The 15833-nt window shown below is 42.2% G+C and overlaps 1 protein-coding gene across 1 annotated transcript in view; it reads right to left on the bottom strand.

The window, feature by feature from the left end:
- Window positions 1-15833, bottom strand: part of Abcc9 (ATP binding cassette subfamily C member 9) — a 123604-nt gene that overhangs the window by 17831 nt on the left and 89940 nt on the right. The window contains exons 30-31 of the mRNA XM_037204319.1: window positions 13059-13151; window positions 6974-7076 (exon numbers count right to left, since the gene is read on the bottom strand). Coding sequence (XP_037060214.1) covers window positions 6974-7076; window positions 13059-13151 — 196 coding nt within the window. The remainder of the gene's footprint in view (window positions 1-6973; window positions 7077-13058; window positions 13152-15833) is intronic.

The raw sequence follows: 15833 nt of genomic DNA, 5'->3' as shown, positions 1-15833 counted from the left end.
ATGAGTGTCCAGTCAAGTTCCAGATGAATGATTCGTCAGAGGTAGAGTAAGGAAGACTTGGCACATGGAAGTTGGAATCAAGAGTGGCACTGAATCTCTCAGGGGAGATGTGGGTTACCTGCAGAGAAGCTACAGCTGCTGTCACAACCAAGATCAGGTCTAGTCCCCGTCTTTCCATGTACATGCTTTTTGACAGACAAACAGCTATTTCTAGCTTAGACTTCACATAGGCTTGTGTAAAGGTTACCATAAACCCTGTGTGTCAGAACAAAGCCCTTGCAGAAATGAGCCTCAGGTGCCTGTTGGGCTCTGGAGATGAACATTTTTCCAACTGTATTCATGTCTGGGACATGAGATTTGCAGATCATGTAGATGACGAAAAGGGCTGTTTGCTCATAAGTTACAAGTATGTGCATGTTGACAAGCTCCAGACTTTTCTATGACTCAACAATAAGCCCTTTTGCAAAACTTACAAAATATAAATTCACAAAAGCCAGCCTCGGATTCAACTAAATCACATCTGCCCATCTCCTCACACCCTTCTAATCCCATTTCCCAACTGTGTGGGAGACTTTTCTGCCCTATTGAGTCCATGTGTCACTTGTTCTAGAGACAGGGAGACTTTCAGATGCTGGTCTTTTCCTGACCATAAGTCACAGCCAATTGGAAAGTTCCTTCTGTGGCTAGAGAGAGCTCCAGTCCCTCTAAAAAACATCTACCCACTGGATAAGACTTCAATAATAACAATAAAATATTTAATGTGCTAAAGTCAAAGAAGGAAGTGTCTCCAGTAGCTCCCTGTGCACACTGGTATGTGTATCAAACAGTTATAAACATCCTGCTGCTGCAGAGCTGACCACAAGTCCAGACTTGACATCAGAGGCTTCAAATGCTGGCTTTGCCAGTTAGTAGTTATTGAGCTTAGATAACTAATTTAGATGCCTTTGACTCTAAATTTCTCTGTAAAAACTAGAAATTATGCCTAATACACAAAAACATTAAAGGGAACAAAGTCATAGTTATGTTTCCCTACCCCTGGAAATCAAGATTGTTTTTAGTTCTGAATAATTTCCAAATGTTTGAAGCAAGCTTTAAAAACCTGTGTGCATCATAGAACACCGGAGATCAAAACATGCACTAAGATATAATTCCACATCAAGTCCCATAATAGTTATAAAGGAATTTTTAAAAAGAATAACATAGAGCAAACCTCTCAAGACAATAAACATCACTGAGTAGCAAACTCCTCTTTGATTGCTGCTTCTGATATAGCCATTGCTAACAGCTTACCACATCTCAGTCAGTCAGTCAGCCCTCTCCTCCACAGCCATTGCTAACAGCTTACCACATCCCAGTCAGTCAGCTCTCTCCTCCACAGCCATTGCTAACAGCTTACCACATCCCAGTCAGTCAGCCCTCTCTCCCACCCTTTGCTTGAAGAGAGTGCAGATCCCATCTAGTCTAGACCCTTTTTCTAGGGTTCGCAAACGCCAACAAGTTCCCAAGTACTTTGAAAACATTTATATTGATAGGTTTACCTAAGCACTCTAGGTAAAATTCATGGTTTCAACATGATGTGGTATGTTCATAAATTATATAACAGCTTTTCTTAAAAGATGCACAGAGAGGCTGGAGAGGTGGCTCAGTGGCTGAGAGCACTTGCTGCTCTTGTAGAGGACCCAAGTTCAATTCCCAGCACCCACATGGTGACTTACAACCATTTATAACTCTAGCTCCAGGGATCATTGCTGTGGGATGTTCTGTTTGGCAAATGTGTTGCTCTGATTGGATAGTAAATAAAACACTGATTGGCCAGTAGTCAGCCAGGAGGAAGTATAGGCGGGACAAGGAGGAAAAGAATTCTGGGAAGTAAAAGGCTGAGTCAGAGACACTGCCAGCCGCTGCCAGGACAAGCCGCATGTGAAGATACCAGTAAGCCATGAGCTACGTGGCAAGGTATAGATTTATAGAAATGGGTTAATTTAAAATATAAAAACAGTTAGCAAGAAGCCTGCCATGGCCATACAGTTTGTAAGCAATATAAGTCTCTGTGTTTACTTGGTTGGGTCTGAGCAGCTGTGGGACTGGTGGGTGAGAGAGATTTGTCCTGACTGCAGGCCAGGCAGGAGAACTCTAGCTACAGATCATAGGCCCTCTTCTGGTCTCTGTAAGCACTTCACTAATATGAAGTGAACACACACACACACACACACACACACACACACACACACACAATTTTTTAAATTTTAAAAATAAAATATAAAGGCACACGCCTTTAATCCCAGCACTTGGGAGGCAGAGGCAGGTAGATCTCTGTGAGTTCAAGGCCAGCCTGGTCTACAGAGCAAGATTCAGGAAAGGCGCAAAGCTACATAAAGAAACCCTGTCTCAAAAAAACAAACAAACAAATAAATAAGTAAGTAAATAAATAAATAAATAAACATATGAATTACCCATTCTCAAGGGAGAGCCCAACCACACTAAGTCATTTGTATAGTACCAAATTATAATTTTGTGTGTGTGATGTTTGGTGCACATGTGCACAAGTACACACAGGTGCATGTTCGTGTATGTGTGTGTGTGTGTGTGTGTGTGTGTGTGTGTGTGTGTTAGTGTGTTTTCTCATGTGTGTATTCTCGTGTGTGTATGGAAGCCTAAGCTCAACCTCAGGCACTCTTCCTCAGGTGCCACTTTGTTTTAAGACAGTGTCTAGAACTTGCCACGTAGGCTAGGCTGCCTGGCCAGGGAGCTTGGGGATCTGCCTGTCTCCATGCTCAGTGCTGAGATAACAAGGGGTGAGATAACACCACGCCAGGCTTCTTACACCAGTTCTAGGTGAAGTGGGGGCTGAACTCAGGTCCTTGTGTTTCTAAGGCAAGCTGTTTACCAATGGAGCTGGATCCCTAACCACCCCAGAATTATGATCTCTCCTGACCATGTAAAACCAATGTTCCCGGAACAGAAGCCCTTGATTCCCATTGCCCAGAGAGAAGCTTCTGGTCCATTTTCAGTGAGTCCATGATACCGATCTGTACTTAGGCTTATAATGAAAAGTGTACTTCTCTGTAAAACAGACTTGGAAGCAATCAGTAGCAACCAAAAACGGCAGGTTCTGCTGTCCTCTAAGCAGTCCTTAGAACTGTCCCCTAGCTAGCACTTGGGAACAGGGAAATGATATGAGGGACTCAAACTTCAGTGTGATTGCAGGCCTGTCTACTCAGGAGCTGGCAGCAGAAGGTTCTGAGCTGTCTCCCCAAACAGCCTGAAGACAGACTGACTAACCATTGCACTTTTGCACAGCGTGCCTACTGGCTTTTTTTTTTTTTTTTTTTTTTTTTTTTGGGTTGTTGTTTGTTTTGGCTTCTTGATGAGAATTTTCTTTTAGCCGTCCAGCATGCAGCGTGACAAAGCCTGGAACCACAGCCTGTAGATAGACTTACACAATTTTTGCAAATGGAAACACCGATGCCAGAGAACTGGAATTGTTTAACATGGAGGGCTGACGGAGGACGTAAGCTGTGTTCAAAGGCCAGGCCCTGGGGACACACAGAACCCTGGCCACTTCACTCACCACTGATAGGAAAACACTTCCTTCCACTGCCAAAGCAAGCAGGGTGGCCGCAGTTTTGCTATTAATCTGCCAGTCAAGTCACTTTATCCCTTAGATTCATCCCTTTTTGATGTGTTAAAGCCTTGATTATGCTTTGCCCGATCTAATCAAACAGGAAGTGAATGTGGGAGGCAAGATGAAATCTTCCCTAAGGAAACCACAGAGCCAAGGAAAGATAGAAATTTGGATGGTCTTAACTCTTTCTATTTATTTTTTCTTTTCATGTGTATATGTGGTGCATGTGATGTGGGCCTATGTGTGTGTGTGTGTGTGTGTGTGTGTGTGTGTGTGTGTGTGTGTAGGCATGTGCATTTACTGAGGCAGAGTCCTCCAGAGCCTGCTAACTCATCTAGTCTAATTAGCTTGCCTGGAGATCCCGTCTCTGCCTCTCCAGTGCTGGGAGCACAGGTGCCCCCACACCTGCAGTTCTAGCATCCAAGCTCTGCCCTTCAGATGTGTGTGGTGGTGTTTTATCTATTGATCCATCCCCTCAGTGTCAGGGTTTCCTTAACTCTTATTCAATGTGCATGGAGAAAGAAGCAAGCACCAGTAATCTACCAGACAAAATTTGAAGCTGGATGGAGCCCAGGGACCTTTCCCAGTTCAATGATCCCATCAGCTCTGGTTTCCCTTCCTTCCTTCTCATTGGGATTTTCTGCCAGCAGTAATGGGTCAGGGGAAGAGGATCTAAAATCAAGAAGGAAGAAGTGGAAATGGAGGCGGGGCAGCCATGGGAAGTGCTGAAATCAGGTTTTCCCTTTTCTGCATTAATATTCCTAGTCCTCCTGGAGGCTTCAGGAAAATCTACCTGAGTAATGCAGTGGCCCTTCCTCCATGCTATGAGTTATGTCTGTTCTGAGAACCTGGTGAACATTCACTCAGAGTAGACATGTTGATTTCCTGGACACTGGGTAATAAGGGGGCAGGAAGGGCTGTGTGAACAGTGCAGATAAGATCAATGCAGATTTTTTGAGCCAAATAAAGGCTTTCCTTATTTTTTTTCCACTCTCAGAGGATTTACAAAACAGAGTGTGTCTAGCTGTGAGAACAACTTACACTCTCATCTCCAAGATCCTGACTCCAGTGTTCATTTTTCTGACAGAAAACCCAGTTTTTGAGGCTGAAGTTGTAGAGACAGTGATGAGGACCCAACCACAGATGCCTATAGTAGTGAAGCCACGTGGGAAAAATAAGATTTTTTTCCCCCAATAGAATTCATCTGCTTGATTTATTCAACAATCCAGCTGTGACATATGCTCTTGACCTGCAGCATGTGGTTTTGAATTATCTTATCTTATTTCATGTGTGAGGAGGGTGTTTTACTTGTGTCTCTTGTCTTTGTACCACATAAGGAGTCAGGAAACTGTGGAATGAAGAGCAGAGTTGGCCCCTCCCATTCAAAATGGAACATTTTCTTCAGGCTCCAGGTAAACTGAATTCTTTTATACTCAGGTAGACTTGATTGCTCTTTCACATGGGGGCTGAAACACTGGGTCAGACTGAGTCACTCTGAGTCTGGCTGCTGTCTTTTCTAACTTGCCCTGCCCTCTTTCTTGGCAGTCTCGGGTCTCATGTCTTATTTTGGCTCTAAGAACTGAGCATATGGTTTGCATGAAGATTCTTGTCTTGCACTTGTCTCTGAACCTGTCATTGGGAAGTGCCGTGAAGGGCAGAAGTCATAGTTAGACATCTCAAGTCCAAGGAGAATGAACTTAGCCCTAAAGTCACTCCTGATCTCCTGGCTGAGGAAAACCAGACTCACGGGCAACCACTGTTATTGTCTCCTTATAATTCTGAAAATCTACTCACCGAGGTAGTTTGCTAGCTCTACTATTCAGATATGATACTTCCCCTTAGAGAAATACGAGGATTTTTAAGAGAAGAAAGCAAATAGAAGCTTAAAATAAGCAATGCTGGTCTAGATGGTCTGGTAATAATGCTTAGGCTTTATTATAGATTTTGTGTGACAATTTACTTAACTTTTAGCCATCTGTAATTCCTAAGCAACTCTGTCCTGATTTTTTCAACCCTCACAGTCATGTGAAAGATGGCTTAGTGGTTGTTTTCAACAGGTAATGCTTCTTTCAAAGTTTTGTATGACATAATTGTGTTCTATTGCTCAGTTAACTCTCTATAGCCATTAGCACAGTGGTAAAGAGTCTTTGTCAACCAGTGAGAAATCACAGTAACTGAAAGACACAGGTTGTCCAAAACTCTGTGTCAATCCATATCAATCCATTTTAAGACCAGTCTTGAACTTGGGCACCTTCATTTCGACCCAATCAAATTTTCATTATCGTCTGCCCCTCTGGTCGTTGGGTTTTAAAAGAAGATCTGCATCTTGTTGGGGAAAGAAAATACCACAGAAGGTGCTTTGCTTAGCTTTAATTGTCAGCTTGACACAGCCTGGGATCACTTGGAAACAGAGTCTCAGTGAAGGATTGTCTACACTGGGTTTTTGTGTAGGCATGCCTATGGAAAACATTCTTAAGTGAATTGAGGTGGAAAGTCCTGTGCCACTGTGGGCAGCACCAGTCCCTAGGCAGGTGTCCTGAAATGTGTAACAGTGGAGAAATTAAGCTGCACAGCAGCAAGTGAGTGAGCTTATACGCATGTGTTCATTTCTACACTGGACCATGCATGTGATATGACTATCTGTTTGAAGTTCCTGCCTCAGTTTCCCCAAATGAGGGATGGTAATCTGGAATTGTAAGCTGAAATAAACCCCTTTCTCCCCTAAGTTGTCTTTTGACAGGATATTTTATCACAGCAACAAGTCAAGCTAGAATAGCATACTAGGTCAATTATGTTATTTTCATTGTTATTTTAGTGATGCACCCATGAAATACATGTTTTTATTCCTATTTTATAAATGAAGGGGGATCTGGGACTAAAAGAAATTAATCTGGTATATGACGTCCATAGAGTGCCAAAGTCTGTGCTTATTTCTATGTGTCACACAGGAGAGAAGACAGCAATTGATGACTTAGTCATTACATTTTGTACTAACATAACCCTCCATTGACTTAAAACAAAGAAAGTCACCATCCCTTACAGCTATCTGACTCGGTGAAGGACATGAGTGTATGTGGTCACTTTTCAAATTCTCTCTTTAAAAAAAATGACATTATATAAATATTTACCATTCCATTAACTGAGGCAGTTCAGAGAATATAATGAACACAGAATGATTTTTTGCTTTGGGGGCTACTTTGTTGTGATTGGCTAAAACATTGTGATATGTTAAATTTCATTTGGAACATCAACAAACCTGATCTATTTTAAAGTCCAGATAATGGAGACAGGTACTGACTTTTAGTGGAAGGCTAATCCTACCAAGTGTCTGGAACACAATGAACGTACCGTCCTGACCTCCAGCCATCTGTTGGCAGCCGAGAGAAATAAGTAGGCAATGTTGTTCGTGTCTGTCAGCTCCAGCATGCGTTGCTTGAATCTGGTTTCATGCCTGCAGAAAACAAAAGCACTACAATGTTAGCCACCTAACATAGAAGTAGTAAAAGCCAGACATGCTTAACTACTGCACAATTTGCTCAACAGAGTGTCACGTGAATGGGATGGGTGACTTGTGAGTGGACTTCTGAGCTGCTCTGCTGCATCCTAGATAGAGCCCAAGAGGTCAAGTGTTTGCTCCCTTTTCATGCCACAACTAAGAAAAGAAGCCATGACAAAACTTCATTAAAGGTTACTTTGTAATTCTGCTAAATTGGAGGAGCCTGACCTGAATCACAAGGGCTACAAATATCACAATAGGCTCTACTTTGATTTGAAGCGTTTATTTATTTTTCCAAATGATACTGAGTTGGGCTGGATGAGAACCAGTGAAGACAGAAAGCTATCATTTACAACAGGTAAATATATTCCTTCAAACTCTTTTTGTCTGGCCTTTCTTTAAACCAAAGAAAGAAAGTAGGGTGCCAAGAAGCAGAGGGCTGAGGGGTCTTGCAGGTGACAGGAACGACCCAGGGTCTACTTACAATGACCTAGGAACATGAAGGGGATTTATACACTTTGGGGGATGGGGAATCAGAATAGAGATGAGAGAGGAGAGAGGAAGGCAAAGCCAGGCTTCCCAGATGGTTTGGGAGTAGCTTTAGGAGTGAAGCTGGGTTTCTCAGGTGAACCAAGCATTGTAAGTGGCATGAGAGAAAGTCTGCCATCTTCCAGGGCTGGGCAAGTTCCTCCCCCTCATGGCCATGGTGATGGAGAGACTGATCCATAAAGAGTTAAGCTCATCCTTGGCGTCCAAGACAATCAAATAAAATTCTGTATAGCTTATTTTACTAGCAGAACTAGGAATAACCTTTACACAAGTGTATGTTGTATATGAGCACCTCCACCCCAATCTCTTGCACTACCACGTACAATGAAAATATGCAGTGGAAAATTTATAAGAAATCAAAAAGAGCCTTATATACTTGAGCATCAGAGGTGTGATTCCACAGACGTACATGCTGAAAAGCACCTTTTCTAAGTAACACAAATATCCTTACTTTGTAATTATTTTCCTCGAATGATGAAAACATCAGAGAGCTGGAAAGCAGCTGGCTTGAAAGTTGGTTACATCCCCAGCTGATATGATGCTTCCCTCCCTGTGCCCATGGTCGCTGATGTAACCCATCTACAGGCCATTTTTCTAAGGAGTTTCCAACCCGCTAGTAAGACACATTTGCTAAGAGTCCTCCACTCCTGTAAGATCTTCCAGTAAAATTGCAAAACTTAAATAACTCATCACTTGTATGAAAGAACGGAGGAGTCCTGGGTGGGGTGTTTTTTGGCCCACGATCAGAGCCCATACAGGCCAATGTAGAGCAGATACTTGGGATCTCTCCAACCAATCTGATCATTTCAGTATGCCAAGCCAGATAGATAATTTGGTCAGACAGCAATGTCTGATCTACAGTGATCAGAAAAGTTAGCAGTGAGAGCCAAACCATTACTTCACTTTGAGTTATGTAGGCTTGAACTAAATGCCACGTCCAGGGGGACCTGGGCCGAAGAACGGCAGCACAATGGCTTGGGACTAAGCAGTTCAAGAAACATGTCTGCCTTCCAGATGACCTTGACGGGTGACTATAGTAAATCACTAAAGGGTGAAGGGCTTAGGAAGTTGTAGGATTTACGACAACAGTGGGAATGAACGGTGAAAGTTTTTGTAAGTGTCACACTTCCATGCTTGCTAGGGGGATGTTCGGTGTATTTGCATCTATCCATTTATATGCATTTAATCAGCATCCGTTCTTCACACTGTGCTAGACTCTGGAGATGCACAACGTCTTTCTCAGGATGGGGAAACCACACTAACCAGTGAGGCTGATGTAGCTAGGACCGTCCTTTAATGGCCCCAAGAACATAAAGGGGAATGTGCATTACAGGATCTGAACAGAGTCCCAGGAGAGGGTGGGAGAGGGGAGGGCTAAGCCAGGCTTCCCAGAGGACAGGGAAGATGATCCAGTGTAGTTGTAGGCATGACACTGGGTTCCTCAGGTGAACAAGGCATTGTAAGTACCCTGAAGGACAAGAGACAACACAGGTGTGAGAAAATCCAGTGCTTTCCAGGAGTAGGCAAGTTTCTCTCCCCACTGGACAAACACATCCAGGAGGATCGAAGCGTGGGAGCCGTACTCTGGGACCTTCATCTCATCCTGCTGCGGTTGTGGAGTTCCATCTCCACACTCCACACATGCGTAGGGAACTGGCAGCAGCCTGGAGCAGCAGGGAGGCGGAGGGGTGAAAATGCAGGGAGCATTCTTTCTCTGTTTCTATTTGGCAAGAAACCTGCTGTTTTCCTAATGGAAACTTTGACACACTCAGCCTGTATCTTTTCATTCGCATCCAGTTCATCTTCTGAACATTCTTAGACCTTTATTCTGTCAGATAGAAAAATAATAATAAAGCAACGGCAAAGGTCACTGACAACTCTGACTAATTTAGCTGCGATACTTTCCTCATAAATGGCGAGAGGGTCACTGCTCCGTGTGAGTGCACCCTGAGCCCTGAGTGCAGAGGGAACGCAAGGTCTAATCAGTAAAAACAACTTTGAGAGAAGCTGGCCCAGGAAAAACTGAGCAGACATAGAAAGGAACAGATATGGGAAGTCATGTGCTTAATTCTTTTTTAAGTATTTTCTATGATTTATTTTGATTTTAATTGTGTGTATATGTATATCTAGGTGCACATGAGTGCAGGTGCCTGTGATAACAGAAGAGAGGATTAGACAGACTGTTGTGAGCCACCTGATAGGGATGCTGGGGAGTGAATCCTGATCCTCTGCAAGAATTGTGCCCAATCTTAACCACTGCACATCTCTCCAGCCCCCAAGAACATGCTTCATTCTTATTATGAATGCCAGCCCTAAGGATTCTAGAAACTTATGCACAGCAGGCAGGCCATCACCATCTTTTAAAAAATACTTATTATGACTAAAAATATGCAGTTGTTTATAATGTTTAATATTGACTTTTGGAATAAACATGGAAGATCTAATTCTGGATGTAGATGCAGAAAAGATATTTCTAAGTGGAAGTTAGACCATCTTTGTTTCTCACAACTATTGTGCAAGCACTGAATGCTAACATATAATATTTTGTTATTCTTACAGTTATCCAGAATCTTTCTCAATGCACAATTCACTAAGTTCTACTCTGTGTCTAGGGAAGAAGGGAAATTTAGAAGTTGGACCTTGACCCCTGGTCCATTTCCTCTTCTATTCTAAATCTTTCTCAAATTCCTCAAGATGCTCTCCCTGACTCGCATCCTTGGCAGTTTCAGAAGATGACCTACGTTGTCCCACAGGAAGAAAGTAAAGATTCTGATGTGTTGAGCCCATCAGCTTCCTGCTGTCACTCCCAGCTTCCGAAAATCCCCCCATATCCCTCCATGCTTTCTCAGAGGCACTCTGTACCAAATCTCCTTCAAGAAAAGCACTCCCCTCCTGGCCACACCCCTGTCAATCCATATTAAAACCTGTTCCATCAACTGCCCCATCCTGCCTACAGCTCACATCTTCCCATCTGCCTTTAATCTGTCAGCCCTCTGAATTCTGATGTCATTTGTCCTTAACCAATTCCAATCTTGTTAATGGTCATAATTAGCACTGGGGATTCCTTATCCAGAGGACGCCTTTAATTTCTTTTTATTCTTTTATGTTTTTACCACTGTAAACATTCAGCTTTTTTAACATGCTCATTTGTTTAACCACAGTGACAAAATCATCTTTTTCCAAGTTGCACAAAGCCTTTCTGATCCGTTCTTTATTTCTGTGAAATTCTCAGGTAAGACTCCCCGCTATCCTGAGCTTTTGCCTCCTCATGTGATTTAGTTTCTCAGTTGGTCGAAATTTTTCTCCCTTAGAAGAAAGATGAGATCTTCCCTGAGAAGTGGCATTTGGCCTTATTACATCCCTGAAGTCTTGGAAAAGGAGAATCAGTCTGAATTAAGGTCCATCACAATGATGTATCTTGTAATGTTGTGGCTCAAATAGCCTCTTGACACCTTCTTACCTTTAGCCTCAACCATCCTGACTCATCACTTATGAGTCAGTTATTCTAATTAATATAACTCTGTGTCAGTTTCCCATTGAGATTCTTCAGCGACTCTATAACACAGAAAGAATAAAGTCCAAGTTCCATACAGAGGAACTCATTCAATATTTGTTAGCACCAGCCTCCGTGTGTTCGAGCTTCATTGTGATTACCTCCATCTGTGTGTTCATTTAATACTGGATGATTTATACATGGAATAGAAATCTTCATGCTCTTTTCCCTGAATATTCTGTCCCCTTTACTTTCAACTCAACTGTTCTTCATTCTAAGGCCCATTGTCCTGTAAGTGTCTCCATCTTGTTTTGATACAAAGTGCCACCCAGCCCTTTGACACAGCTGTCCATGTGGTGACTCCAAAGATGTCACTATACTGTCATCTTCTTCCTTAAATCCTTTATCCTGTGTGGTGACCCCCTGAGGACAGAGCCTATACTAGCTCATTAGTCAAGTACCATAAGCCTTTCCCAAGTCACAGGAAGCTAACTGTGAAAACAAAACCCTGCTCTCTCAGAACTCATATTCTAGTTGGAAGAGATTGGATAATTAACAAGCAAATATTTTTAGTAAAAAGATAATGAAAACATACTCATAAATAATCATAAAAGAAATAAAATCATCATGTCAGCTAAAGAACCCAGCCTGCAATTAGGATGGAGATAAATGACCATGTGTATTCAACCTATATTAATCTACATTGAAAATAGTACTTGATGTGTGATAATTGTTCAAATAAATATTTCTTTTATAAACTATTTGTGAAAGACTTTCTTGGTGGCAACAGCAATCTTTAATGTTGTATTTGTTAATGGTTCCTGTTGAGCATTATTAGACTATAAATTTCATGCCAGTATCTATATACTCAATACCAATAAATAATGTTGAGATTCTCAGTAAGAGGCATTACACTCCATGTTGAGAAAACATGCCAGGATGTGAAATATGGGTGGGGTAAGTGAAACTCACATGGATTTAGGTAGAAATCATATCATACATTAAGTGGGAAGTTGCATCTTAATGTTCTACTCTATGACCCATTTCTAAATTCTTAAACTTCTTAGATTGGAGATATCTCTGATTAAAGTCAATGCATATTTGTAATAGGGTTGAAAGAAGATACAATGATTAAAATATAAGTTTTCCAGAACAAAGGAAATATCCAGTAATGCCACTTTTATGATCTAACTTGAAGAGGAAAATGGAGCTAGCTCCATGGAACCCTAGATTATTACTGTGCACAAACATTGGGAAACATGAGTTGTTTTCTCTGTTAGTTATTTGTTTTGTTGTACTTTTGAGATAAGGTCTCACAATGTTCAGTCTGGCCTTGAATTCCTATAGTCTAGGAGGTCCTTGAACTCTTGGTCCTCCTGTCTATATCCCCACTATGACCATCATCAAGTGCTTGGATTATAGGTGCGAATTTCCAAGCTTGGCTGGATTAACTTCTAAAATAACTTTGGTGTAATGGTTTTTTCCTTTGTTAGTATCATTATTACTATCACACTCTATAGATATATTTTAAGTTGTTTACTGAGTACTTCAGCAGCCACTGTGGTTCAGTCCTTACATGTATTATATCAATCATTCCAATGGCTGTAATAAGCAAGACCGATGCCCCATTTTTCAGATGAGGACAAAGAGGCTTTAGAATTAGAAAACCTTATCTAAGACACACAACTAATTCCTTTCCACTCTGTCAATTCATTCTTTACTTTTATATTTTCAGATAAGTAACTCTAAACAATGTTCATTTTTATTACCATTTTCTAGTTCACTGTGAGAAACATAGTGTGCCCCCAGAAGGGGTGGCTGTTAGCTATTCTTTGTTGATAGATATTTGCGGATGGATTTACCACCGAGGGGCAATCTGAAGATGTGTTACTCACCTGAAGGCCCGGATGGTAGTGAGCCCTTCAGCTGTTTCTGAGAAGTGGCAAAGCAGGGGGAGCTGGGTGCTGTCATCAAGTTCCTGGAGATCCCTAGGACAAAGGCAACGGTACGTGTCACCCACCTCCAGGTTCTGAGGCCACCATTGAACTTGAAAGTTCTCAGACCCGAGTGCTTGCTCTGGTCACCATTCACCTGTTCTCCACCCCTATCTAGTTCCTCTTAGTTGTCATGCTAAAAGCTTTATTGAAATGTTTCCCATGTGAATATGACTTATTTGCTCATTCTGCATCCCCACAGCCAGTGTATTTCAGCCGTGACATAAGACTTGGAGTTTTGTAGACACCTTAAATGAAGTGTGGACCCATAACCCTTATGCAACCATCTTTTCCTTCATCTTCAGAGTGTAAGCTGTTGAAGGTTTTGTCAACTGAGTGCTTCAGTGAAAGAGTTACCATGACAAACTATAAATGCAAATGCAATGAAGAGAAAACCTTGATTTAAAATGGATGAATTGATGAAAAATATTTCTGTGAAGGGAGTTGGTTTATTAAGAAGGTGTCTGATGCACTTTGCTCAGCCTGGGTGAAGGGAGGAGGGGACTGGACCTGCCTTGACTGAATCTACCAGGCTGAGCTGACTCCCCAGGGGAGTCCTTGCCCTGGAGGAGATGGGAATGGGGGTTGGGTTGGGGGGAGGGGAGCACCGGAGGAGGGAGGACAGGGGAATCTGTGGCTGATATGTAAAATTAAATTAAATTATAAAATTAAAAAAAAAAGGTGTCTAATGTAACACATGTTGGCCTTGAGCTCACAACATCATTCTTGATGACCTGGCACCCTGGATCTCCTGTCTCTACTTCCCAAGTGCATGTGCAACTATATCCATCACAAAGGTATAGTCTTGTAAATGTGACACTGGACTGTAGAGGATTCTTAACCAAATGAAAAACATCACTGAACAGTAAAACAGTAAGAGCTGAGCCTCCTCAATGATGTGAAGAATGAGTGAGTAGTTGAGACTGGGAGAGCACTTGGGAGAGCCTATGGGAGGGGCCTTTAAAGTTCTGAGTTAGTGAGATGCTAATCAGTTTAAAAGAAGAGAGGGGGAGTTGTGGTAGGAAGTTGCTTGTTAGAGGGAGCTTCATGAACTGCTGTGAAGCATTGGTTGTACTGAGTTTCCAGTACAACAGATTACCACCAATGTTGAAGGACAGGACGCGGTAGGGGTTGAGGTGGGGGAAGAGGACAGAGAGAGGGGGAAGGGAAGAGATCATAGGGAGAGATCCACTATGACCATGAGTTTGGCTCTGGCCACAGTGAGCTGAATCCCTGCCTCCAAGGAACTTTCACTGTTCCCCCAAGGAACTAATGTTCATGTCCATACACGAATATATACATGTCTCCATAACCTACTTAAAAATAGAAATACCTCAATCTTCTTAATGTAACCCTTTTCACAAAGGTGTGTATTCATAAATTTCCTTTTAAAAATATTTAGTTTATATTTATTTTTGTAGGAACTCACCATGTATCCCAGATTGGCCTAAAACTTGCAGAGATTCTCCTGCCTCAGCCACCCAACTACTAGAATGACAGAGATTCATAGGCATACCAAAGTCAACAACTTTTTTTTAAGCCATATAAGGTTACATTTTTAGAATACAAGACTGAGTTAAACCAATGGTTAGAAAGCATTTCACTTTTTTCTTTCCCTTTCTGCCCTTGTTATAGTCATGGAGGTTGGGAGAACTAGAGGGGCTGCCTTTCCATTCACCTGTGAGCATCTAGTGAATGAAGTGTTATTCCACAGCATCAGCCATGGAAGCCATTCTTGGGCCAGCTGACACCAACAGATGGCCAAAGCCACTGCACTGCAGTCAGGGCTGAAGTAAACATCATGAAGGAGCCATCCTTGTTTACAGAAGGATCATGTGTGAAACCCAGAAGGTAAAGGCACAGCTTGATCTGTGTTCTTGTCAGTAGGAAGCATGTAGCTAAACACCCTTTAGACCTGTGACTTTAGATATTAATGGTCATGTTGTTGTCTGCCATGAGCTCTCCACTTCAATATATATATGCAGTCTATTCAGCTGTGTGAGCTTTTATCCTGAGTGAGTCACAGGCAAAGTTGTTGAGCCTCCAAGATTTCACATCATTGGTCATTGGTCATTGGGTTGTCTCCCTGATTTACAGATGAGAATGGGTAGACGGGAATGAATGGCTGCTAAGTCTGTTATTAACTCTAATTCCTTAAGAAATGATTGTTGTGTTACAGTTGGCTCTTTTTAAAAAAATTCTATTTTGTGCCTTTCCCTCTTTCACCAGCATTAAAAATAAAAATTCTTTATATAGCATTTTAAAATACCATGCCCTCTATTATACTCATGTGAACAAATTATTGGACTATGTTTCAGGAGCAAAGTTCACAGCTCACATTTGGAGGGGGTTAGAAATCTTTGCCTAACACTCCCCACTTGGTTTATCTTGGTGATGGTTCATCTGAGCTTGTGGCTGCAGTAAGATACAAACGCTTGGTACGAGTGTTGAGAGGCACTGACTGGCTCTCTGCAAATCAACGAGCAGTCATCAACCAAGTCAGACCCGGAGACACACAGTGTAGTGTAGTGTCAGCACAACACCAGGGGAAATGGAAGTGTGACTCTGACTGCTGCCCCTTCCCTTTGGTCTGAATTTGCTACAAAAAAAGGGGGGGGAGGAGGGAGCCAGGAAAAAGGGAGGAGGGAGGGAGGACACAGATATGGAGGGAGGAAG

This window comes from Peromyscus leucopus, chromosome 3 (genome assembly GCF_004664715.2).
Source record: "Peromyscus leucopus breed LL Stock chromosome 3, UCI_PerLeu_2.1, whole genome shotgun sequence".
NCBI classification, from domain to species: Eukaryota; Metazoa; Chordata; class Mammalia; order Rodentia; family Cricetidae; genus Peromyscus; species Peromyscus leucopus.
This window is presented reverse-complemented; position numbering and strand designations above follow the sequence as displayed.